General features: G+C 41.2%; 3 protein-coding genes across 13 annotated transcripts in view; 1 reads left to right on the top strand and 2 right to left on the bottom strand.

The window, feature by feature from the left end:
* Positions 1–11,970, bottom strand: part of KCTD6 (potassium channel tetramerization domain containing 6) — a 39,086-nt gene extending 27,116 nt beyond the window's left edge. The window contains exons 1-2 of one of the 2 annotated variants that reach the window (XM_034658555.1): positions 11,802–11,970; positions 7,861–7,967 (exon numbers count right to left, since the gene is read on the bottom strand). The gene's annotated coding sequence lies outside the window, so the exon portion shown is untranslated. The remainder of the gene's footprint in view (positions 1–7,860; positions 7,968–11,801) is intronic. The other variant, XM_034658556.1, reaches the window with a different exon arrangement.
* PDHB (pyruvate dehydrogenase E1 subunit beta) lies at positions 11,641–16,772 on the top strand. The gene is made up of 10 exons (XM_002913529.4): positions 11,641–11,760; positions 11,840–11,893; positions 13,145–13,252; positions 13,344–13,406; positions 13,507–13,542; positions 13,682–13,967; positions 14,375–14,485; positions 15,025–15,116; positions 15,803–15,944; positions 16,229–16,772. The coding sequence occupies exons 1-10, from the start codon at positions 11,719–11,721 to the stop codon at positions 16,372–16,374; spliced, it is 1,080 nt and encodes a 359-aa protein (XP_002913575.1). The 5' UTR covers positions 11,641–11,718; the 3' UTR covers positions 16,375–16,772.
* A 505-nt stretch (positions 16,773–17,277) lies between these two features.
* PXK (PX domain containing serine/threonine kinase like) overlaps positions 17,278–26,208 on the bottom strand; it is a 73,215-nt gene continuing 64,284 nt past the window's right edge. For 2 of the 10 annotated variants that reach the window (XM_034658550.1, XM_034658546.1), the window contains exons 18-19: positions 22,375–22,412; positions 18,426–18,563 (exon numbers count right to left, since the gene is read on the bottom strand). In XM_034658550.1, coding sequence (XP_034514441.1) covers positions 22,393–22,412 — 20 coding nt within the window. In that variant the 3' untranslated portion in view covers positions 18,426–18,563; positions 22,375–22,392. Of the gene's footprint in view, positions 18,564–22,374; positions 22,413–26,208 lie in introns of all 10 variants that reach the window. The other 8 variants (XM_034658551.1, XM_034658547.1, XM_034658552.1 and 5 more) reach the window with 4 other exon arrangements.

Genomic DNA, 26,208 nt, shown 5'->3' with positions numbered 1-26,208 from the left:
TGGGGCGTTGTATCCATCCTTTCAAAGTTCACCGTGCAGCGTGTGGGTGAAGCTTTCTGGGCAACCTTTCCCTCTCTCAGCTTTTGCTGCTGCGAAGCCAAAATGTGGGCTCTTAGTCTGAGTTTTGCAACCCACAGAAAATGTGGCTAAGGCCAGAGAACAGACGTATTTACATCTTAGGAGGTCCTGCTTTTCCCGAGTCACCTGGCTGCCCTGACACAGTGGCTTAGGCGCCTTCTGCGGCTTACTGCCGCCAGTCAAGTGGAGCGGGCGCCCTCTAGGGCTGAGCCTCGGGAATAAAATAGTCGCCGCCTGGGAAAGGGGCTGGGGGAATTCACCAGGATGGCTTTTACTCCACAGCTAACGCTTCTAAAGCTTCCAGAAACTAAATTCTATCCGTGCTGTACCAGAAATAACCCAGTGGACCGATGCGTGTGCGTACGAGTGCGTGCGTGCGTACACACCCCTAATATCTCCTTTAAAAACCCTAAAAAGAGAAACAGGAAACCAGTAAGGGTGCTTGGCTCCAGGAAGGGAATGTCACAGGGGAGACAAGGGTGGGTGGGACACTCACTTTCCCTTCCTCCCAAATTTATTATGAAAAACTTTCAAACATAGAGAACAGTTGAAAGAATACTGCAATGAATTTTCACTACTCGCCACTTAGATGCCACAGCTGTTGTCATTTGTCATATTTGTTTTAGCTCTGTATTTACTTACCTGAAATATATAACTTAAGATCCACGTGAAAAATTGTCTCTTTCACAGACAAATCATAATTGTCTATGAGGACAATCCCATGGAACCTACAAAAAAGCTTCTAGAAATAATAAATGAATTTAGCAAGGTTACAGACATAATGTCAACCCCTGAAAACTCTATTTCGATATACTAGCAGTAAACAATTAGAAACTGAAAAATGTTTAAATAACATTTACAATAGCCTAAAAAGGATAGCATACTTAGACATAAATCTAATAAAATATGTGCAAGGTCTGAATGCTCAAAACTACAAAAGTCCAATGAAAGAAATCAAAGAAAACGAAGTAACTGGAGAGACATGCTGTGATGTGGTTGGAGGATTCAGTATAGTTAGGCTATCAGTTCTTCCCAAAATGTTCTATAGATTCACCACTATTTCAGTCAAAATTCTATCAAGATTTTTTTTTTGTAGATGTAGATAAACTGACTGTGAAACAATTTTGAAAAAGAAGAGTAAAGTTGGAGGACTTACACTATTTGATTTTAAAAACTATTACACAGCTACGGTAATTAAGACAGTATAATATTGAAGGGATAAACATAGAGATAAATGGAACAGAATAGATAGTCCAACTATAGACCCACACAAAACAGTCGATTGATTTATGTACAAAGGTGCAAAGGCAACTTTCTCAATGGAGAAAAGATGGTCTTTCTACCAAATGATGTTGAAACAAATGGATACCATCTGCAAAAAAAGAAAATTCGGGACCTAAACCTCACACCTTAAACAAAAATTAACTCAAAATGGATCACAGATCTAAATGTAAAACTATAAAACTTTAGAAGGAAACATCAAAGAAAAACTTTGCAGTGTGGTGTTAGGCAGAGTTCCTAGATAAGATACCAAAATGTGACCTATAAGAGAAAAATTTGAATTGAATTTCATCAAAATTTAAACCCTTTTTCTCTACAAAAGACACTGGAAAGAAAATGAAAAGATATGCCACAGACTATGAGAAAATATTTGCAAGTTAGATATTCAACATAGAACTTGTATCCAGAATATATATATAACTCAACTGTAAGAAAGTTTCAAATGACCTAATAAAATGGGCAAAGGATTTAAACAGATATTTCACCAAAGATGACATACTAATGACCAATAAGTCCTTGAAGACAAGTTCAACATCATCAGCCGTTAAGGAATGCAAATTAAAATGATATCACTACACACCTAACAGAAAGGCAAAAAAGCAAAAAGAACAAACAAATGATACTACCAAATGTTGGTGAGAAGAATGGAGCAGCTGGGACTCTCATGCACTGGTGGTGAGAATACAAAATGGTACAGCCACTCCAGAAAGCAGTTTGACAGTTTCTTAAAAGTTAAATACACACACCATATGACTCAGCAATCCCAATCCCACATCATAGAGAAATACAAACATATGTTTACACAGAACTCTGTAAAAAATGTTTTGTATTTGCTCTGTTCAGCATTGCCAAAAACTGGGAACAATTCAAATGTCCCTCAACAAGTAAATGGATAAACCAACTGTGGTACATACGTACCACAGAGCACTACTCACCAAGAACAAAGAATGAACTGTTGATGCACATGACAGCCTGGATGAATCTCAAAGGTATTATGTGAGTGAGAGAAGTCAGTCTCGAAAAGTTATATACCATATGATTCCATTTATACAACATTCAGGAAAAGGCAATACTATGGCAACAAACACAGATTAGTGGTTATCAGGGATGGGAGGAAGCACTGGGCTTCATGAGGACAGTAGGAGGGGGGTTTGGGGGTCATAGGACTGTTCTGCACCCTCATTGTAGTTGTCAGCTTCAAAACTCATAGAGCTGGACACACACACACACACACACAATTGTGCTGTATGCTCACTTAAAAATATATTTTTAAAAAGCTAACCTTCATGTAAACAAAGGGAAATACAGATATACATGCTTATACACAAACTGTCCTTCTCTGTAAACACACAGAAGAAATGAGTCATAGTAGCTGTTGAGGCTGAGAAAGGAAGCAAGGTAACCAAGGTGGGGGGAGGGCAGAGCATTTACTTTACACATCGTGCACTTGGATTTTTTTTCCTATAATGAAATAAATTTCCTACTCAAAAATATGTTTGAAATTCAAATATAATATAAAACATAAAGGCATAGGGATATATGGGAAAGAATATGTAAAAATAATAAATGATATTTTAATCACAATTGAAAATTGCGATTGAAAATCTTCCTTTATTTTTAGATCTCATGTTAAGCTACTACACATTATCCTTTCCAAGCATTTTTCTATGCATACATACTTTTAGATAAAATTGGGGTTATATTTCAAACTATTTTTATTCTTTTTCATTTAATATTATTTCATAAATTCTTTTGCATATTATTATTTTTTTAAAAACAGAATTTCAGGTATTATGTAATATTTCAGCATCTGGATATATCCTAATTTATCTAAGTATTTTCCCAGATATTTAAACAGTTGAAAAATTGTCCTACTATATGAATATTTTCACATAAGTTAATCAGAAGCAACTAAGATTTAAGAGGATAAATCCTTACAAGTAGAATAAGAGGCCAAAAGAATATGTATATATTATAACATGTAAACACATTTATTTTTATCTATGAACATATTTATTTGAAGGTTCCTGAGATCGACTAACAAACTGCTTTCCAGAAACACAGGAACAATTAATACTGTGTATTGAGTGTCCATTTCCCTGAACCCTTACAAGTATTGAATAAACTTTGTTAAATCTTTAGTAATTTGAAGGGCCAGGAAATGGTGTCTCATCGATGCTTTGATTTCTATTCCTTTGGGTATGAGTGAAGTCAGATATACTTCATGTTTGCCAGTCATTTCTACTACTTTGTGAAGTATCTCTTCACACTCTTTGCCCATTCTCCATTGGGATTTTAGTATTTTCTCCTTACTCCTTAGGAATTCTTTATATATTAAATATTCATATAAATATATTGCCATATCCGTGACAAAGATTTCTCCAGTATATTATTTGGCTTATAATTTTATGAATTGTGTTTGTTAATTAACAATCAATTAAAGGAATATATTCTTATTATTTAAAAAATCATACTCTATAAAAGGTATAAAAAGAAAAGTAAAACATTCCTTGATCTCTATTAGCCAAATTCTACCCCTCCACCATTTAGCCTCTCTTCACAATTTCTTATGAATTCTTTCAAAAACACTTTTTTAATAAGTATATATGTTTATTCCTGTATTTTATTTACACAATGGGATTCCATTCTTCTAGTTCATATCTCACCTTGCTTGGATTGTTTCCAATAACCACATATAGTATATATACATGGATCCGTACGTGTAGATCTGCCTCATTCTCCTATTTTTATTCTTTTAACAGAATGCTATTCCATGGAGGAGATGGAACATGCTTCATTAAGCCAGTTCCCAACGGATGGATCTGTGAATGCTTCTAGTTTTTCATTATTTCTACTTTTTAAAGATTTCTTTATCCAATATTCATTTGTATATTATATTTTGGTACAGGGTTTCCCACTTTTTGTAACCTGTGAGGAAAGATAAGATCACTTTCATAAAAATGTATTTATAAGATCTCATAGAAACCAGAGGCATTGTTGTTGATAAAATAATAATAATGACTAATATACCACCTGTCCTTGGAGACAAAGCATGTCTTCTCTGCTTCTTCCTAACGGAAGAGAAGGAGAGTTTCACTTACTGAGACTTTACATGTGAAGTTTGAATTTACTTTCTTAAAAGAGTTTAACAGACAATAAGCACATGGAAAGGGGCTCAACATTGTTGGTAATCAAGGAACTAAAAATTAAAACCACATGAAATATAAACCCACACCCAACGGGATAACAAAATCTTACAAACTGATATCAAATGTTGGTAAAGATTTGGAGCAACTCAGTCGGTTAAGCGGCTGCCTTTGGCTCGGGTCATGATCCTGGAGTCCCAGGATCAAGCGCTACATCTGGCTTCCTGCTTCTCCCTCTGCCCCTCCCCCCACTCTCGTGTGCGCACTCTCTCACTCTTTCAAATAAATAAATAAAAATCTTAAAAAAATGAAAGATTTGGAGCAACTGAAACTTACTCATCTTGGTGGAAGGAATATAAAATGGTAACATCACTTTGGAGAATTGTTTGGCATTTCTTGTAAAATTAAACATATACCTGCTCTATCAATGACCCAGAATTTTATTCCAAGAGAAACAGAAACACAGGCCACATAATGACTTTTATATGTATATTCATAGCAGCTTTATTCATAACAGCCTCAAACTGGAAACAGCCCAAGTGTCCATCAATGAAATGGGTAAACAACAACAAAAAGGAGTGAACTGTAGTCAAGCTGATTCTAAAATTTATATTGTAAGGTAAAAGAACTAAAGTAACCAAAACAATTTTGAAAAAAAATAACGTTATAGAAATCACACTACCTGATTTTAAGAATTACAATATAATTACAGTTATCAAGACAGTATGGTATTGGAGGAGGAGGGACAGAGATATAGATCAATGGAACAGGACAGACTCCAGAAATACTCCTACACAAGTTTGGCCAAATGATTTTTGACAAACATGCAAAAACAATTCAATGGAGAAAGTAGTTCTCTCAACAAATGGTATTGGAATAACTGGACATACTTAAGGAAAAAAGCCAAAAATCTCAATCTAAACCTAAATCTTAAACAAAAACTAACTCAAAATAGATCACAAATCTAAATGGAAAACACAAAACCATAAGACTTTTATAAAGAAGGAGAAAATCTTTGTATGCTAGTGTTAGGTAAAATTTTCTCATATATGATACCAAAAAGCATAATGCATAAAAGAAAAAAGTTGAAAAGTTGGACTTAATCAAAATTAAAAACTTTTGCCCTGTGAAGTATCCTTACAGGATGAAAAGACAAACCATAAACTGAAGAACATATCTGCATAACACGATCTGACAAAAGACTTGAATACAGAATCCATAAACAGTGCTCTGAACACAACAGTAAGAATCTCAATATGCAAAAATCAATCAATGAAATAGACCACATAGACAGAATGAAGGGGGAAAACTATGTGGATACAGAAAAAGTATACACCAAAATTCTACATTCTTTCATGTTAAAAACATTTGACAAACTAGGAATAGAAGGAAACCACTTCCACATAATAAAGGCCATATATGAAAAACCTACAGCTAACATCAGCTAACTCAGTGGTGAAAAACTGAAAAATTTCCCTCTAAGAGCAGGAAGAAGGGGCACCTGGGTGGCTCAGTCGTTAAGCCTCTGCCTTCTGCTCAGGGCATGATCCCAGCCACATTAGGCTTCTCTGCTGGGAGCCTGCTTCTTCCTCTCCTACTCCCCCTGATTGTGTTCCCTCTCTCGCTGGCTGTCTCTCTCTGTCAAATAAATAAATAAAATCTTAAAAAAAAAAAGAAAAAGACAAGGATGCCTGCTTTTGCCACTTGTACTCAACATCGTATTGGAAGCTCTAGCCAAAGCAATTAGGCAAGAAAATAAATAAAAGGCATCCAGGGGTGCCTGGGTGGTGCAGTCATTAAGTGTCTGCCTTTGGCTCAGGGCGTGATCCCAGCGTTCTGGGATTGATACCCGCATCAGGCTCCTCTGCTGGGAGCCTGCTTCTTCCTCTCCCACTCCCCCTGCTAGTGTTCCCTCTCTAACTGGCTGTCCCTCTCTCTCTCTGTCAAATAAATAAAATCTTTTTAAAAAATAAATAAATAAAAGGCATCCAAATTGGAAAGGAAGACATAAAATCATTTATTTTTACAGATGGCATGATCTTATACATAGAAAATCCTAAAGATTACACACACACACACGCACACACACACACACCTGTTAGAACTAATAAATTTAGCAAATTTGTGGGATATGAAATCAGCACTCAAAAATCAATTGCATTTCTTTTTTTTTTTTTTAAAGATTTTATTTATTTATTTGACAGAGATAGAGACAGCCAGCGAGAGAGGGAACACAAGCAGGGGGAGTGGGAGAGGAAGAAGCAGGCTCATAGCGGAGGAGCCTGATGTGGGGCTCGATCCCATAACGCTGGGATCACGCCCTGAGCTGAAGGCAGACGCTTAACCGCTGTGCCACCCAGGCGCCCCTCAATTGCATTTCTACACACTGACAATGGACAATATGAAAAGGAGATTAAGAAAACCATTCCACTCATAATAGCCTCCAAAAGAATAGAATAATTAGGAATTAACTTGACCAAGGAGGCTAAAGATTTAAACACTGAAAACTATAAGACATTGCTAAAGGAAATTAAAGAAGATACAAATACATGAAAGATATCCTGTGTTCATAAGACTAGAAGGCTTAATATTGTTAAGATGTCAATACCACCTGAAGCCATTTACAGATCCAACGCGTCCCTATCAAAATCCCAATGACGATGTTTGCAGAAATAGTAATACCCATCCTAAAGTTCATATGGAATCTCAAGGAACTCCAAGTGGCCAAAACAATTTGGAAAAAGAATAACAAAGCTGGAGGACTCAACTTCTGATTTCAAAACTTACTACCAAGTTACAGTAATCAAAACAGTGTGATACTGGGGCGCCTGCTTGGATCAGTCAGTTGGACGTCTGACTCTTGGTTTTGGCTCCGGTTGTGATCCCACAGTCCTGGGATTGAGCCCTGCACTGGGCGCCCCACTCAGCAGGGAATCTGATTGTCCCTTTCCCTCTCCTTCTCTTTCTCTCTGTCAAATAAATAAATAGATAAAATCTTAAAAAACAGTGTGGTACTGGCATAAATATAGACATGGAGACCAAGAAATAGACTGGAAAGCTCAAAAGTAAACTCTCCCATATATGGTCAAATGATTTTCAACAAGGGTGCCATAACAGTCAACAAGGAAAGGACAGTGTTTTCAACAAATGGTATTGGGAAAACTGTATACCTACAAGCAAAAGAATGAAATTGGACCCTATGTTACATCATATATAAAAATTCACTCAAAATGGATCAAAGACCTGAACATAAGAGCTAATACTATAAAACTCTAGAAGAAAATACAGGAGAAATGCTTCATGATACTGAATTTAGCAATGATGTCTTAGAAATTAGAAACAAACAGAGACCAACCTTGAAAATTCCCCGAACTGACAAAACCAGTTTCATCATACAAAGCAAGCTTCATTTAGCTTATTTCGCAAGGCCAACCTGATCTGGATAATTTCTTGCTTGTGCCCCTATAAATGAAAAGCAAAACTTGAACTGTTTCCCAAGGTTAATATGAAGTAACCACTGAAAATTGTGATCTTATAACCAATCACCATGAAAAATAAACTCACTGCTTTCTCGCTATATAAACTGCTTTATAACAATACACTCCTGAGACTCATTTCATGTTTTGGTTTGAGGGCTCCCAGTTTACAAACTGTCTTTCTGGTGTGTGCACAACAAGTTTTTACCAGTTTCTACTTCAGTGATTCATTGGTTTTAGTTGGGCTATTTTGACTCTTTGACAGATACCATACCAAAAGCACAGGCAATAAGAGAAAAAATAAATTGGACTTTATCAAAATTAAAAACTTTTGTGTTAACAAGGGACGTTATCACCACAGTGAAAAGGCAACCCAAGGAAAGGGAGAGAATATTTGCAAATCATATATCTGATAAGGGACTAATATCCAGGTTATATACAGAACTCCTGTAACTCAACAACAAAACAACAATTCAGTTGAGAAACAGGCAAAAGACTTGGATAGCCATTTCTCCAAGACATACGGACGGCCAAAAAGCACATGAAAAGGTGATCAGTATCACTAATCATTAGGGAAATGCAAATAAAACCCATGATGAGATACCACTTCATACATATTAGGATGGCTATTAACAAGCAGAAAATAATGTTGGTGAGAATGTGGAGAAATTGGAACCCTTGTGCATTGCTGGTGGGAATATAAACTGGTTTATCTACAATGGAAAACAGAATGGTCATTCCTCAAAAAAATTAATCATAGTATTAACATACGATCCAGCAATGTCACTTCTAGGTATATACCCCAAAGAATTAAAAGCAGGGACTCAAATAGGTATTTGTACACTAATGTTCACAGTAGCATTATTTACAAATCTAAATGTTGAAAACAACCAAAATGTCCATCAACAGAAGAACAGATAGGCAAAATGTGATATAGGCATAACAATGAGAATATTACTTACCCTTAGAAAGGAATGAAATTCTGATACACGCTACAATATCGATGAACCTTGAGACATTACGCTAACTGAAACAAACTAGTCACACACATACACACACACACACACACACACACACACAAATACTGCATGATTTCACTTATATGAGGTAGAGTAGTTCAATTTACAGAGACAGAACGGTGGTTGGTGTAGGGGAAGAGGGGAATGGAGAGTTCCTGTTTAATGACTACAGAGTCTCCTTTCGGGAAAATGAAAAAGTTCTGGAGGGGTGCGGGGTTGTAAATTGAAGCCCCATGCTGGGTGTTGAGATTACTTAAAAATTAAAAAAAAGAAAGAAAAAGAAGAAGTTCTGGAGATGAATGGTGGTGGTAATTGAACAATATGAACATATTAAATGCCAATGAACTATATGCTTAAAATGGTAAATTTTGTGCATGTTTTACTATAATAAAAAACAAATAATCTAATTAGAATATGAGCAAAAGACTTGAACAGATACTTCACCAAGGATGGATGGCAACTAAGCCTGTGAAAAGATGTTCAATAACCATTAACCATTAGAGAAATGCAAATTAAAGACACAGGGATGGGGCACCTGAGTTGCTCAGATGGTTAAGTGTCTGCCTTTGGCTCAGGTCATGATCTCTAGGTCCTGGGATGGATCCCATGTCTGGCTCTCAGCTCAGTGGGGAGTCTGCTTCTCCCTCTCCCTCTGGCTCTCCCGCCTGCTTGTGCTTTCTCTGTCTCTCAAATGAGTAAATAAAATCTTTTTAAAAAATAAAGTCATGGGGACACTGCGACGCATCTATTACAATGGCTAAAATAGAAAATATTGATAATATCATATGCCGGCAAGGATCCAGAGCAACTGGATGTCTCATACATTGCTGGAGGTAATGTAAAATGGTATATCCACCCTGGAATAACACTTCGATATAATCATACTGCTCAGTATTTACCTGAAGAAAGGGAAAGTAATGTTTACACAAAAACCTATAAGCCAATGTTCATTGCAGCTTTAGTGGTGATAGATAAAACTGGATACAACCCAAATGTCCTTCAAGGGGTGAATGGATAAACATGCAACTACTTAGCAATAAAAAGGAATGAAATGTTGGTACATGCAACAACTTGAATGGATCTCAAGAGCATTAGGTTGAGTGACAACAGCTGATCCCAAAGAGTTACATATTGTATGATTCCATATACAAAACATTCTTGAAATAATGAATTATAGTGACTGAGAACAGATTAGTGGTTGCCAGGAGTTAGGGGTTGGGGAGGGTGTGACAATGAGGTAACATGAGAGAGGTTCTTTGTGGTGATGGAACAAGTCTGTATTCTGATTGTGGGAGGAGTTACATGAATCTGTACATGTGATACACATCTAGAGTACAATACACCCCCCCCACAAGAACGCATATAAAAACTGATGAAAGCTGAAGAAAGTCTTTACATGAGTTCATAGCATTGTATCAGTATCAGTTTAGGGAATTTGACAATGTACTATGGTTATACAAGATACTGAGCAAAGATAGGTGAAGGGTACATGGAAAACACTTTGTACTAGTTTCACAATTTCTTGTGACACTTGAAGTTTCTCAAAAGAAAAAAAAAACTAAAAGAAAGAGGAGGGGCACCTAGCTGGCTCAGTCAGAAGAGCTTGCGGCTCTTGATCTCGGGGTCATGAGTTCCAGCCCCACGTGGGGTGTAAAGATTATTAAAAAAATAAAATTAAAAAAAGAAAAGATGAGTAAACTATTGATACACTCAACAACATGGATGAATCTCAAAAACATTTCGCTGAGCCAGACACAAGAGTACACCTTGTATAATTCCCTTTATTTCAAGTTCCAAAACAGGCAAATTAAGTTACAACGATGGAAATCAGATCTGTGGTTGCTTGTGGGGTGATGTGTGGGGAATAACTGGGAGGAAACATTGAGGGAAATTTCTGAGGTGGTGGGAATGTGCATTTTACTGTGTCTAAATTACACTAAAAAGGTAAGGGGAGCGAAAAGCTCTCTTAATGAATCTCGTTTGAAATGACCACGCAAAAAAAAAAAAAAAAAAAAAAAAGATTGGCCAAGCCCATAGAGGTTGAAAATTTTGGATGAAGGACTTTCTGACAACTGACAACCCAAGGTGACTTGAGGACAACTAGAGATAATAACAGTAATGATCTGAGAGGGTTCCTGTGAGAATTAAATAAGCTGTAAAGCACTTACCACAATGCCCGGCATACAGTGGGCGCTTAATGCATCAATGAAAGCTTCTATGGTTCGCATTCTAGGGAACAGACTGAGCGCGGTCCTGGGAAGACCCGGCTCGTTCATAAAGTGGTTAAGTTCCTAAAGTGGTTAAGTTTCACTAGAGTGTTCACAAGCGACACCTGGTGCCCTAAGGGTTTCGGTGCCCTTAAAAGGCTGACCTAACTCTTAAGGTCCCTGCAGCCTCAAGTTATGTTCCTCAGAGTCTGAGCTTCGGTCCCCGTGCTTCAAGTACCACCTAGAAGGGACGAGTCCCTGGCGTGCTGCCCGCACTGCAGTAGGCGCCCGCTCCCGAGGAAGTTGATTGGAATCGGCCCCCGAAACAGCGGTAGAACCACCCAACGCGCCACCTCGGCCCCGCCCCTCGGCCCCTCACCCCTGAGGGGATGGGCGGGGCACGCAGGCGTCGCGCTCTGCCATTGGCTAGAGCTGGCGGGGGAGGCGGGGCCTGACTCGACAGCGGTCCTGCCGAGTCGTCATTCGGCAACGGTTAGAGGACACAGTCAAGATGGCGGCAGCGTCTGGCCTGATGCGGAGACCCCTTGAACAGGTAGACAGCGGCACGCGTGCCTCCGCGCGATCCCTGCCTACCTTGCGTCCCCTCTCAGCGTCCTCCCTCTCCCCGCCAGGTCTCCGGACTGCTGAGGAGGCGCTTCCACCGGACGGCACCGGCGGCGCTGCAGGTCGGTGGCCTGGACGCCGGCCGGGGCAGGGAGGGGGTAGTCAATCCCGAGGCGGAGCCGGGGACGCGCCTGCGCGGTGGGGAGAGAGACGGCAGCGGGCCCTAGAGTCGACCGATTCCCACATCTGCCTGGGATTCGTCGTACCTCTCTTGCGACCCAGCGCCGGACACACCAGCAAATCACCACGCCAGGGTCATTGGTTTCTGTAGGCGATCTGAGCACACTAGACTTGACGCTTCTTCCCTCGCCCTCCTTTTAAATTTTTTGCTGTACTAAAATACACATAACCAAATTTACCATTTTGAAGTGTATGTTCAGCGACACTAAATCCATTTACTATGTTGTGAGACCGTCACCATCACCGTCAGAAACTCTACCCCTTAAACAGCAACTTCCCATTTACCCCTAGCTCCTGGTAACCTCTGTTGCCCTTTTTGTGCCTGTGAATTTATTTTAGGTACGGCCTGTAAGTGGAATCCTACAATGTTTGCCCCTTTATGTCAGGCTTATTTCACTTAGCGTGATGTTTTCAAGGTTCACTCATGTTGTCAGAATTTCATTTCGTTTTTTAAGGCTGACTGATAGTCCATCTTACACATATACCAAATCTGTTGATGGACGTTTGGGTGTTTTCACCTTTTGGATTTGTGAATAATGCTAAGAACATTGGTGTGCAAGTATCTGAGTCCCTGCTTTTATTTCTTTTGTGCATCTATCGAGAAGTGGAAGTGTTGGATCATATGGTAATTCTGTGTTCAACTCTTTGAGGAATTTCCCACCCCTTTTTTTACTAGAGGATTCTACCAATCTGTTTAGTAAAATGACCTGTAGACTCTGAAGGTAGTGTTTGGAAGTGCCTGGTACCTAGTGACTGCTCAAAACAGTTTTATGTAGGCTTCCTTAACAGTTCTCTGTCCCACGCTATACCAAGTGTGGAAATAAACCCAGTTTAATTTCTACTTAGGAAACTACTTATGAGCTGGTCTGGCCAGCAAACAGATTTTGTTAAGCTTAGATGAACATCAAGAAAAGTGTTCAGTAAACTTTTCATTAACAAATCCAGTCAGGCTGTATGATAAAAATGTTACTTTTGGAATTCTTTGAACTTTTAAAGAGAAGCCTATTCTAGTGATAGTTTTTATATTGTATGCTGTAGGCAGCCTAGATAATTACAAAAGGAGAGATTCTCAATAGTATCTGAGATAATCCTTTAGTAATCTTTGTTGATTGTTTTCCCCACACCTGTGACAGGTGACAGTTCGTGAGGCTATAAACCAAGGTATGGATGAGGAGCTGGAAAGAGATGAGAAGGTATTTCTGCTTGGGGAAGAAGTTGCCCAGTATGATGGGGCATATAAGGTAACCCAAGATACGTGAAATTGATATAAATTGAGGTGGCTGTTGGCCCCTTTATACACTTAAAAGTAATCAGATCATTGTGTAATTTTAGGTCAGTCGAGGCCTGTGGAAGAAATATGGAGATAAGAGGATCATAGACACTCCCATATCTGAGGTAAGCCTTCCGTCAGGAAGCAGACCGCTCAGGGGCATGTTAAAGTGTACACTGTTGTGATTTTTATTGATTTTCACTTGTGTTTATGTTCTACTTATAGATGGGCTTTGCTGGAATTGCCGTGGGTGCAGCTATGGTATGTAATCCCCTTCATGAATCTCATCCAAAGAGGTTTCTTTTAACGTGACCTTTTAAAAACATTGTTTGAATTTTGGAATGGTTGCCACTTTTTATTGCTTTTTGTTTTTTTAAGATCTTTGTTTTTGATTTGACAGGCTGGGTTGAGGCCCATTTGTGAATTTATGACCTTCAATTTCTCTATGCAAGCCATTGACCAGGTTATAAACTCAGCTGCCAAGACCTACTACATGTCGGGGGGCCTTCAGCCTGTGCCCATAGTCTTCAGGGGGCCCAATGGCGCCTCAGCAGGTGTAGCTGCCCAGCACTCACAGTGCTTCGCTGCCTGGTATGGGCACTGCCCGGGCTTAAAGGTGGTCAGCCCCTGGAATTCAGAGGATGCAAAAGGACTTATTAAATCAGCCATTCGGGATAATAATCCAGGTCAGTAGAGTGACCCTTAACGTCTCTTTTGAACATTAAAGAACTAAGTTGAATTCTTTGCCTGGAAGGAAGCCGTTACAGGCCTCTAGTTAGGCTTAGACACATCATATAAAATGTTAGTGATTTACAGATATAGTAAAGACAGTTTTAAAAAAGGTCTTTGTGTTTTTGCTTTTCTGACTATAAAGGGGGCTGTTAAGTACCTACAATGCTGATTTAGCTACAATAGAAAAATTAGGATTGAGCAGATTATAAATGCCAGTACCTAAACCATCCTCTCAAGGCTGCTGGACACAAGAGATGTGAGGCTTCCAATCAGCACAATGAAACTTTTCATAAAATGAATGATAGTATTGTATATACATTTGGTCATGTAATTATTTCTGTTAAATATTTGTATTTTGCAGTGGTGGTGCTAGAGAATGAACTGATGTATGGGGTTCCTTTTGAATTTCCTTCAGAAGCTCAGTCAAAAGATTTTCTGATTCCCATTGGAAAAGCCAAAATAGAAAGGCAAGGTAAGAGCACTTAGTACATGTTAAATATTATTTGTAATCTAGCTCCTGTATTTATGTTGGTCAAAATTCATTCGTGTTTTTTTTTGTTTTTTTTTTTTTTAGAGGTAGGGGAGGGTCAGAGGGAGAGGGAGAGAGAGAATCTTACGCAGGCTCTACGCCCAGCATGGAGCCCGAGTGGGGCTCGATCTCACAACCCTGCGATACGACTTGAGCTGAAATCAAGAGTCATACACTTAATCGACTGAGCCACCCAGGCGCCCCTGGTCAGATTCATTCTTGAAGTTACTGCCCTTGGATTAGGAAGTTATAGGATGAGTTCAGGTTAAGAAATGTGTCGTGCTTTGCTCCTACACTTGTGCTTTCCTAATTCCCAGTCCAGTAGACTTGTATATCATCTCTAGGAAGGCCGCCACATTCCTCACCTCCCTGGAACAGTTGAGGTGAAGAGTTTACAAATGAACAGGAGCCATGGTGGCTGCAGAGCAGTGCAGCATCTTTAATGTCAATCTGGCCTCTGACCTGTGCCCACTTTGTTTCAGGGACACACATCACCGTAGTTGCGCATTCAAGACCCGTGGGCCACTGCTTAGAAGCTGCAACAGTGCTATCCAAAGAGGGAATTGAATGTGAGGTATGCGGACATTCACTTTTAAAGAATCAGAAAGTTTCCTTTTAAATTTAAGACCCAGAAATAGGAGTTTGAATTCCGTAACAGGTTAACTAAGTGTAACATCTTGCTTTGTCGCTCAGTTCTGCCTCTGCTTGAAGCTAGGAACCTTCTTGCTTTTCAAATACCTAACTTTTTACCATGTAGGTTCTAGATCTAGGATAGTACCTGCTTGCTCAAGTTGGGATCCAGCCTTGGAGCTGGAGGTTGGGAGAGGGGCAGACTTAGAAATCAGCATCCAGCTTTCTCACATCCAGGACCTACCACTTGCTGGTTACACTTGGGCAAGATGCGTCCTCTGATCTCTGCCGCACCAGCTGCAGACTGAGAATACATTTACTGTCCTGTCAGGGTGGCTGTGGGAATTACTGTGCACCTGGTACACAGTGAGCAGTCAGTTGGTAGTTATTAGTTGTTTTGATGAGAAGTTAAAGCCCAGGAGGATAAGTGAATTCTTAAAAGAACCACTTGTGGTAGAGATTTTTGTTTTAATCAGAATTTCCCATTTTACATTTTGTTCTTAAATAGGCAGATTCGATTCTCCTAGACCCAGAGATTGACAGGAAACAAGAGAGGGAAGGGTATTATGGGGATGAGACTATATTTGTGGTGCAGTGGCTCTAAAAAGCGTGTCTATGTTGTCTGTTTAGGTGATAAATATGCGAACCATCAGACCAATGGACATTGAAACAATAGAAGCCAGTGTCATGAAGACCAATCATCTCATAACTGTGGAAGGAGGCTGGCCACAGTTTGGCGTAGGAGCTGAAGTTTGTGCCAGGATCATGGAAGGTATTTCAGAGAAACTGGTTCTAGAATACTCAAGTTGTAATAAACAGTGTGTACCTGGATACTGGGTAAAGATCAACAGCTAGGGGTGGCCAACAGTCTTAACTTTCAACTTGTCGCCTGGGCATTTTTCCTTTGGGTAAATGTTTTAAAAGAGCCAGAAACAGTCCCAGTAATTAGTATTCCTTTAGATTTTCTCTCCTCTGGAGAGCCATACCTCCTGTGGGAAGGTGGTGGTGTTCAGTGGCTTTTCTTGCCTCTCTCACTTGAACCTCCTTCTGTCCTAGGCCCAGCATTCAATTTCCTGGATGCTCCTGCAGTTCGTGTCACTGGGGCTGACGTCCCTATGCCTTATGCAAAGATCCTAGAAGACAACTCTATACCTCAGGTTAAAGACATCATATTTGCAATAAAGAAAACATTAAATATTTAGTTTGGACTTGATTTTGAAGTCATTGGGATTTACTTAAAATACTTGCTGTCACTTCACCTGGATTGTACTGTAAGACCTTATGATTCATAAAGTTATCTCTAAAGCGACAATACAAATGTTTTTGTACTTGGAAGAAGTTTAAATGTGCTTATATGTGGAAAAACTCTCTTCTCCTCCCTCGACTCCATGGGTTTGGGGTTTTTTTTTTTGGTCTGTTACAATTACCATGTTCTTTGAATAAGGCTAATGTAAAATTTTATCCTCTCACAAGGACAGGGTATGAACGTGGCAGAATTCTGCAGAAAGATGTATCCAGAAATAACAACTTGTATGTAAAGATAAAAGCTATTATCTACATTCGCTGTTTGTTTTGATAATAAAGGAATTCCTAACTATGACTAATTGTATTTTTAATTGTATTTTTATATTCTTGAAGTAATACGTGTGGGGTGGGTAGAGGTCTTAAAATTCTGCTAAGAATTTGTTAAGAAATTAGCGACACTAAATCACCTAAACTGTCAGCACACTTGTAACAGGAACTTGTCCAAAGACTCTTCAAATGCCTAATTGTAATAGGGTTCCCTTCCAAATTAAACCAAAATTCATGTTAGGTGTTTTTCCCATTGCCAAAAAACAGACATTCTGCCACATGCTGTCCTTTAGAAAGTTGAGACAGAAAAGATAGGTTTAAATTAGGTATAGAAGCATACAAGGGGTGCCTAATTTAAATAGCAAGACAGGATTGTTAGCTTTTAGTAATTAAGAAGGAAAATATGACACACAAAAAAAATAGACATAGGGTAGGTGGGAAGGAAACCAGAAATACTGTATGGATCTGTTCTTTATAAAAGTTCCCACAAAAAATTCCCACTTAAAATGCCTAGCCAAGCTATAGACAACACATTTTCTTGACATGGTTTATTTTAATAAAAAATACAGCTGAACATTTATCACAGATTAAATGAAACTATACACAATGACATTCTCTGCATAGTAACCAACACTGATGTGTGTACTTGAATTTTTAAATGGATTACTGATAATCCTTTAAAGTGCAATTTATTTAAGGGTTTAAGCAAATCATAGGATAAAGGATCTAATAAATGAGTAATATTAAAAAGATGATACATTTGGATAAATCTTTCAAAAATTAGAATTGATTCCTATGGATGCCAAATTTACTTGTGTTGTAATAATAACCCCTCACAAACCACAAACTTGACTTTATTGCTGAGGATTAAGGAGATCCTCTAATCGGCAAGAGCTTTTCCTGATGTTAACATTTTCTGTCTGTCCAATACACTCTAACTAAAAGGAACTACGAGTCTAGAGTGGTTGCTTTCACAGCCCTGAGTTCTATAACCACAATGGTATTCCCGTTAGAACCTAGAGAAGGTTCCAGACTTGACTTGCCCCTGTCTATCTGAATGGAAAAGGAAGAACTCAGTTACTTCGTTCACTCCAGGACATAACTATGCTTTGGACTACAGTGTTAATAATGTCTAAGACGAAATAAGGTAGCAAAAATGGGAGTTAATCTAAGAAATAACCAGAAAATGGTTTAAAGAGAAATGAGAGGAACATTTCTGGGAGCTGTCTGACGGGATAGGAGGGATTGCAACACAAAGTTCACTCATTGCTGTGACTGAACATTGTCATTTTTCTGTCCGTTTCCTTCAGTTGGTGAAAAGGTTGACTCCAATATGCTGCTGCCCCCAAAAGATGCCCATTAGAGGATGAACAAGACTCCTTTAAAATGGTAATAAAGGAGCAAAATAAATATTTCTTAAGGCAGAACCAGCCTGAATTTATTCTCCTTGACTATTCCCCTCTTGAGAAGCCTCTTGTGTGAGCATCTGCAAAGTCGTGTGTGGCTGTCCTGGCTCAGCGATCATTCATCCGGAAAAACAGTACTTCAGGGGTTGGAGGTGGGAGGAAAAAACGAAGAACTTCCCCTCCGAATGTAGACACAGAGTTTCAGCCGATCCTAGGAGCACTATGATCCCAGGTCTCGGCTTTCCTCAAAGTTCCCTTCTGGAAATTCTGGATGGAGCTGAGTAAGGCCCCGCGGCTCACACCATTCACAGCCTGGGGCGTGAGCTGTGCAGGCGCCTCTGTGCTCGCAGGAAGCGAGGGAGCTGCTGGTGGTGGAGGCGGAGGCGGAGGAGGTGGAGGTAATGCAGACGTCCCTGGGGGGCGGGGGAAAGGGGACAGTCAGTGTCATCTCTCCAAACACCCTGCACACACGCTACAGCTCAGTCCTGGGCAGAAGGGACTTGGATGAGACTGCAAATGTTCTCCCTCAGAGGGACCAAGGTACCCAGTACTGTGTGGTTTTTTAAAATGCTGAGCAAGAAAGCTAGAAGCATCAAAGGGGAATTAATTAAGGATTGCCACTTTCCCCAGGTAATTGTCATTTAAGACTGAATATCACGGATTACATGAAACACTACACAGTGACATTCTCCCTGCGTAGATGAGGCTCTAACTCCACTTCCAAATTTTAGCAATGGTCCCAGAAGAAAAGTTGCATCAGCTACTTTAGGCTGGTCCAGGGCACCCACTGAGCTAGCAAGTAAAGACAGACATTTGTATGCACAGAGTTGGGCTGCCTGAATATCAATTACTGATGAAGGATGAGCATTTCTTTAGCTGCTCCAACACATACAATATTTGAAGGATGTCATTTAACAGAAAATGACAAACCACTCGATTCTAGGCAAAGAACCAGTGTCTGCTGGGTTAAGGGTTCCCCAGGGGTGTACGTCTCGAATAATCATTTTCTATGAGGCTGCATTAAAGAAATATAAAATGCTAATAACTGTTAACAGTGCAAAGCAGGGGGCAGAGGGCTCTCTCCCTGGCAATGGTATTTTCAGGAAGGAGTCTTCCTCAGCACCTTCCTGCCACTGGGGCCTAACCCAAGAACAGAATGGAGCTGCAATGACCCTACATCTTTGCTGAAGCATCAGGAGAGCCTCTAGCCTGGTGGGCAAGGAGAAGGAAACTGGACACGTATCTAAAACTTCCCTTAGCTTCCAGGCACATGAACATGTGGCGGTTGAATGTTATAGTTTTGAATCGATCAATGAATGGCTCTCCTAAGACAAAATAAAAACTGAGTACAGCCAAAGACCTGCTTTAAAGAACTTGCAAGTGCCACAGAGTTAGTTGTCTCATTACCCGTGAACCTTGCAGCTCTCGGTGACTCCCCTGTCTTGTTTCTAGCCTTCGCCTCGGCCCCTCCTAGGGTTACGTAGCGAAACATTCTGTTAGGTGTTCTTCCCCTCTAACCTGCTACTGAGCTGCGGTGGTAACAAGTAAACATACCCATCACCACTTGAGTTTCTACGGATGAGTGGTTCAGGATCACCAATAAAATACCTAGGTAAAAGCATTCTTTTTACCGAGTGTGACACACAACAGTTCAAAGTCTTATATTGCATAGAAAACCACTTACCTTCCTTACATCTTTTACTCAAACCTAAGGCAGCTGAAATCGAAGAATCACACAGATACACACATTCATGCTCTGCAATCTCAAATTCTCAAATGATGAAAATACAGCAATATGAATAAACATTAAATACAGACAAATGAACAAAATGTGATTCTCACTGGTTCGATATATACAGAAATAACTAAGGAAGTTCTATCATGTTCTCTGCCAGGGTGGCTTGGGGAAAAATGTTCCCAGCTTTATGTTACAAGGATTACCAAGATAAAGAGGACTTTAAACCCACAATGACTGCAGAGGTGAGAAGAACAGGGAGAACAAGCGTGCCAGAAGGGCGTTTTGGAGAGTGGCCAGTGAAATTCCAAGAAGAGGAGGGTGTCTCTGAAGGTTCCTGGGACTCAAGAGCAGCACCAAGAGATCCCCGACGAGCCCGCAGCACCAGCCAACGGCCAGCAAAGGGCGGCTGCGTCTGAGCTCGACATTCAGGGCCTGCTGTACCAGAAGGGGCTCCAGAGTTCCTGCCTGCCAGCTTTGTGCTTTGACCCTGAGAAAAGTCACTGCAGGTTACAAGGAAGAAGACAGGCTCTGGGCTGCAACAACACTGTATTGTGCTACAGGCACAGAGCGAGCCATCCAGAGACCCGCTGCCCCTCCAGCCTGGGACTCTGGGAGGGGAGCGGTGGGTCTCAGCAGCTGGACCTGGATATGGGTGGCCTCTTGGCACAGAACCAACCTGCTGGGCCCTCATGAGGAGCCGACTCTCGACTCTGGCTGCATTACCAGCCGCTCAAAAATTAAGAGTGCAAATTGGGAGTTGGGGGTGGTGTTCAGTACACAGATTCTTTATTTTTGGGTAAAGATTGAGATTGTTACGGCTTCAAATGAATCTCCTTGAATATGCAGGTAGCATAAATAAATATACGGTCCCCAGTGCCATACAGTAACCTGTGCTTATAAAGCAGATGAGATATGGAGGTCTGTGCAGAAGGAGGGGCTGCTCGTCCAAGGGTAAGGAGCAAGGTCACCCTGACGTCTGCTCCCAGAGGGCCGGACCGGACCGAAAGGGCCTAACTGTCCCACAAGGCCCACTTTCCTCACTGGGCCTGCGACAACGAGGGCAGATCTTCATGTGTACAACCAGGGCAAGGCCAGGCATCATCTTGCCAGCTCACAACACTCTGAAGTGGGGAGGAAGTCCCACAGTCAAAAGGTCAGGAGTAGAGGAAGCAAGAACAAAGACCCAGGGACTCAGCCTCTGACTACAGGCCCCCCCCTCCCAGGGTTTTATGGCCTTTTCTTTTCACCTTCTCCAGAGTCCACAAGCTTCCTTTACAGTTTGTTGGGGCTTAAGCTACAACACGTTCTAACAGTTGGCAATACTGATGGGGCCAAATTCAGAGCTGGCTAGTCAGCCTGACGCAGACCTGAGTGCCACTGACTCCTCCCTGCCAACAGGTACCCAAAAGCCCTTATCCCCGGGCCACAGACCAGACCAGACAGATTCCATGTTACATGGGTTGCTAACTAACTAGAATTTAAATAAAAATTTGAAGGAAAAAGAAAAAAAGGTTGGTTGCTAACTGAATTCACCCAGCTTTAAAAATACTGGCCTGCAAACCCCGGATGAGGGTTGCTCTGAAACAGTTCTGGCCCATCCTACCTACTCTGAGACAAAGTCCCCAAAGCCAACTACTCTAACCTCCCCGGAGTCCCATTCACCAAACTAATGAGAACCTGGCAATCCAGCAGAGGCCCTGGAACAGACCATAGACCATCACAGGAAGAGCATAGGTTAGATGTCAGGTAGAATGCCTTGCCGTAACATCCTCGCCAGCCTCAGGGAAAGGACGTCTGGGGGTGCCCTTTCTTTGGGGCCAGTTTTAGCAGTGGGCAATCTACAAGTGTCTGGTCTGAGTTCATCTGTGGTCCGTGAATAGAAGTGGGGAGACCACATGGCCACCAGACCAACACCAGACCTGCTAGCCACCCTCGAGAGGGAACAGACAGCAGTGACCCCTGGAAGCAGGCAGCGCCCCCAGCTCTTGGCCACGGACTTTGTATTTTGCCTCAGATAGATGAGGAGGCTGCACTCATGTCCCAACTCAAGAATTATTAGGGATGCTTTAGAGAGAACTGTTTTTCCCTACTCAGTTACAAAAGCCAGTGAGTTGTCTTCCTGTAACCAAGAACTCAGTAGGGAACCAGTATGTTTGCTGCACCAAGACTCTGAGATCCTGCTTTCCAAAATTAAAATATACCAAAATACCATGCGATTGATTTACAGGTTTCAGATCTGTATTTTAAAACTACAAACAGAGTGGAAATGAAGATTTTGAAGGTCACGGTGAAAATGAAATGAATGTAAATGAAGTCACTTGGGTGCTTTTTAAAGATGCTGTATTTCACTTAAATGTTCAGATAAGGAAATCATCCCAAATCTGCTTTCCCATTTGTTCATCACTTCAGTGGTCTAGATGCACTGGGGCCCATTTCATATCCAGAAACAGAGCATCTTTAAAGTTAGAGAAATCAGTATAGCTTACTTTACCGAAAATTCACGTTCAAAATGGTGCATGCTCTACTGAAAACAGCAAAGAGAGAGAAAGAGAAAGAGAGGGGACACAAGTCATTATTCAGATTTTAGTGTCATTTAATCAAATAGTAAGAGACAGCAAAATATTAGAATACATCACATGCTGATTATTCTCACTGCCAAACTAGGACCTACTTCACCGCAAATGCACCAGTTGCAAAATGCACCGGTTTATAAAAAACGACTGTGACCCTTTTAGAAGACGGCAAATATGCTAATACAGTGACCAGGGAGTCAATATGCTACTAGAGTTGCCAGAGAGTCGCTTTCCTCTTCATACTTTTTTCTTCTGTTTTTTCCCCCAGAGCCATTTGGGTGGGATTTTTACTTGTTTACAAGCACAACACTCACTTCGGAAGACCAGTGAAGGCTTTAGTCCCCCCCCCCCCAAAAGTGGAAAGGGTACAGGAAGTGTCATTAGTTCTATTGCTAAATAAGGACAATTTATCAAGAAGGGAGAAAAATTAGAACTCTTCACTTTTCCCCAGTCGAGTCTTCTATAATCTAAAATGGAGACGGGCATTTTTACAGCCGGGAAGAGCAAGAGCACAGGGTAGGGCTAAGGTGGAGCTCCTGGGCAGGGGCAAGTGCTCCCTCCCTGAAGGCCACTGGGGTCTACAGGCTAGATTTGGGCAGGGAGTGACATTTGCTTACTTGTGACTACAAAACCGTTAAAAAGAAAACAAGCAAGGCAAACATTTTTTCTTGTGTTCCTTTTCACCGACTAGATTCCAGGTTAAATGTGAATGAAGGATAATGCTTTCCCTGACAGTGAATCCCAGAGTTCCCGATAAACAAGGAGAATCACTTCGTCTGGGGAAGGGCTGAGAAATGAGGCCCACAAGGTGCTGGGCAGACTGACCACTCACAAGGGACAGATCTAGGAGGATCCCGGGGACATTGCCCTGTGCCACTACCACCCATACCAGCCTTACCCCCTTGGGCTTGGAGGTGAGGAAGGAGGGCTCAAAGAGGGCAGGCAGGAGAGCAGAGTCAGCACACTTTTCAGAGAAGCACTGAAGGCAGTCCCGTTCGTCCCAAACATGGCAACTGCTTTGTGTGTGTGTAGGTTTCGAGAAAAAGGCAATTCTTACGGCCAGAGACATGGATTTTGAGCCTAGAATGGGTTTCAGACTTTGACCTGGCTAGACAGATTCTGAAAACTCCCAACATTCTAAATAAATACTTCTTTTTTTGTGCTTTATTCTTAACCATCTTTCCTATTATTTAAGCTTTCCGTCACTCTGTGCCCATAAGGCTCTGTTTTCCCTCCTCCAGCTCTCCAGATCTGAAACTTCCCTCTCTCACCACTTATTCTTACACACTGAGTTTTCTATAAATTGCCAGATCTCTCTCCAAAATGACTGCTTTAAATTATAAGCTGCAAGCAAAAGGGCTAGAATTCTCTGGCAGGACATTCATAGCTTATACTTGATAGCACGTTACTGCTTATAAAGCTTTGTGGTGTACATTACCAACAAAGACCAGGAATTCTTTTAGAAGACAGCTTCAAAGAATGGAAATTACTTGTCCAAAGTCTTAGCTGCAAAGTGGCAGGGCTAGGACCACACCCAGGGTGTTCCAACTCTACTTTCAGGGTTCTTTTCAGGCCACTGAGCAATATTTAACAGCATACAACCCTGCAGTGCACCCGAGAAAACAGGCACTCGATCAAAACTGGCGGGGTAAACAGGCAAGGTCAGAACCAAGTTCGGATCCCAGCTCTAGCGTCCCCCACTTGTGTGACTTTGGTCAAAGTCCTTTAACCTCACTAGAGCCTCTGTTTCTCTGACTTTAAAATGGAGCTATAGTAGAAATTACTCTCATTGGTAGGAAGGTATTCGTGAGGATTAAATCAAACTGACTATAAATCACATAGAACAGCGCCTCGCACAAAATAAGCACCTAAAATATGTTAGATAGGATTATTAAGAACAACAGTAATTTAGGGTCTCCTCTTACTTAGCTTTCCCAAGACACTCTTTTGCAAACCTGTTTTAAAAAGAAGCCACACACACACACAACAGCAAGACAATAGGCCTGTCTGCTCCCAAAGAGAGAGTGCAAGGGCGTATTTGTGTGTGTGTGTGTGTGTAAATTGGGACCTTTTAAACCATCGGTTCTAGGAATACAAAGTGTAAACACGAGTTGGTGATATTTACCATGAAATAAGTCAGGATAAAGAATTTTAAAGCTCTTGAAAGAGTGATTTTCCAGAGGTAGGAAGCGTAACCTTTAGCAGAAAAGAAATGAATGTTCTCACTGAAAATATAAGGACTGCAGCAAGAGTTTTAGAGAATCCCACCCCTCCAAAAGGAATCACCAGCAGACTAAGGAAAATATTTCTCTTATCAATCTGGTAAGGACCTCAAGAAGAGGCGCCATGGCAGGAGGTGCAGGAAGGAATGGGGGAGGCCCCAGCACTTACCTGATTGCTGGAAAGAGCTCATGAGAGTGAGATACCTTCACTTAGAAACATCTGTCACTTCTGCCCCATACTAAAAGTCACAGAGCCTACGACCACCGTCAGTTATCACAAACGTGCTTAAAGCTGACGCTTTCAGGAAGAAGACAACGCGGTCCAAGTGAACTTGCCTAAGTTGATCTGTTGCTGAGCAAACAGGGTCTCCAGTGGATTTGCTGTATGCTTGATTAGAAGGGACTGTGAGATGGTTTCCCCTTAATTCTGACCTTTTTGCCTTTGACAGAGGAGGTAGCCAACACCTGGACACATAAAGTTGACTCATCCAAGATGTCCCAATAAGGAACAGTGTAGCAAGGGCTTACTGTACACCTGGTGCTGTTCTAACCCCACACATATGGAATGTGCTGGAGCCTCATAATAATGCCCGTAGGCAGGCGCTATTATTATCCTCACTGACAAACGGGAAACCAGAAGCAACAGGGAGGCCAACAGTCTTGTCCAAGGTCCCAGAACTAGCAAGTGTTTGCCCTCAAGTTTAGGTTCCCCGGTCCAAGCTAGAGTTCCCAAGGGCTCCCAGATTCAGTTGTGTTTGAGACGCTACCTTGAGCAGGAATTGTTTTTTGAATACTAGTCCTTGAGAGTGAAGATTTTTCCTTCCTTTTTTGAGAAAACTGCCTTTCACCATGAAGCTATAAGATACTACTCTTGCCTTGATTCCCAGATAAGCACATCTTTTTTTTTTTTATTATAAAGTTGGCCTAGAAATAAAGACATAAATTGGAGTAAATGTGATTCCACCAACAAGATGGGCAGCATGCAGAGAAGCAGCGGGAAAGATGAGCCCACTGAGAAGCCTGGCCTCCTGTTCTAGAAGGAGGGACCAGTCTAAGCAGGGGCTGACCAACCAGAGTCTGCTCTCGCCCAGCAGAGGCCTTGAAGGCAGAGCAGGCCCAAGCAAACCAGCAGCAAGGATTTACTGAGCAGCAGCCATGGGCATAGTAGCATGAAGCTACTACTTGTTTGTGGCTCCCTTGTGCCTTACACAGAACAGAAGCTGGTGGAGTAGTTTTCCAGGTGGAGATTCTCTACTGAAAGAGGGGAAATATTGGGAGAAAAAAAATTACCATGGTTGGACCCCAAGGAAAGCATTTGCTTAATTATGCCTACCATTTTGGAGCTCATGAGAGGTGCTGGAAATGGGACTCCACACGAGCTAGGGCCCTGTCTGTCTATTCATCCCTGTAACCCAGCACCAACCACAGTGCCCAGCACATTGCAGGCTCTCACTAAATGCATCCTGAGTAACTGAATGAATAAACTCACTGTTAAGGGCCTGAAATGCTGGGTCGACAGGCAAAC

The sequence above is a fragment of the Ailuropoda melanoleuca genome, chromosome 4, assembly GCF_002007445.2.
Source record: "Ailuropoda melanoleuca isolate Jingjing chromosome 4, ASM200744v2, whole genome shotgun sequence".
Lineage (NCBI taxonomy): Eukaryota > Metazoa > Chordata > Mammalia > Carnivora > Ursidae > Ailuropoda > Ailuropoda melanoleuca.
This window is presented reverse-complemented; position numbering and strand designations above follow the sequence as displayed.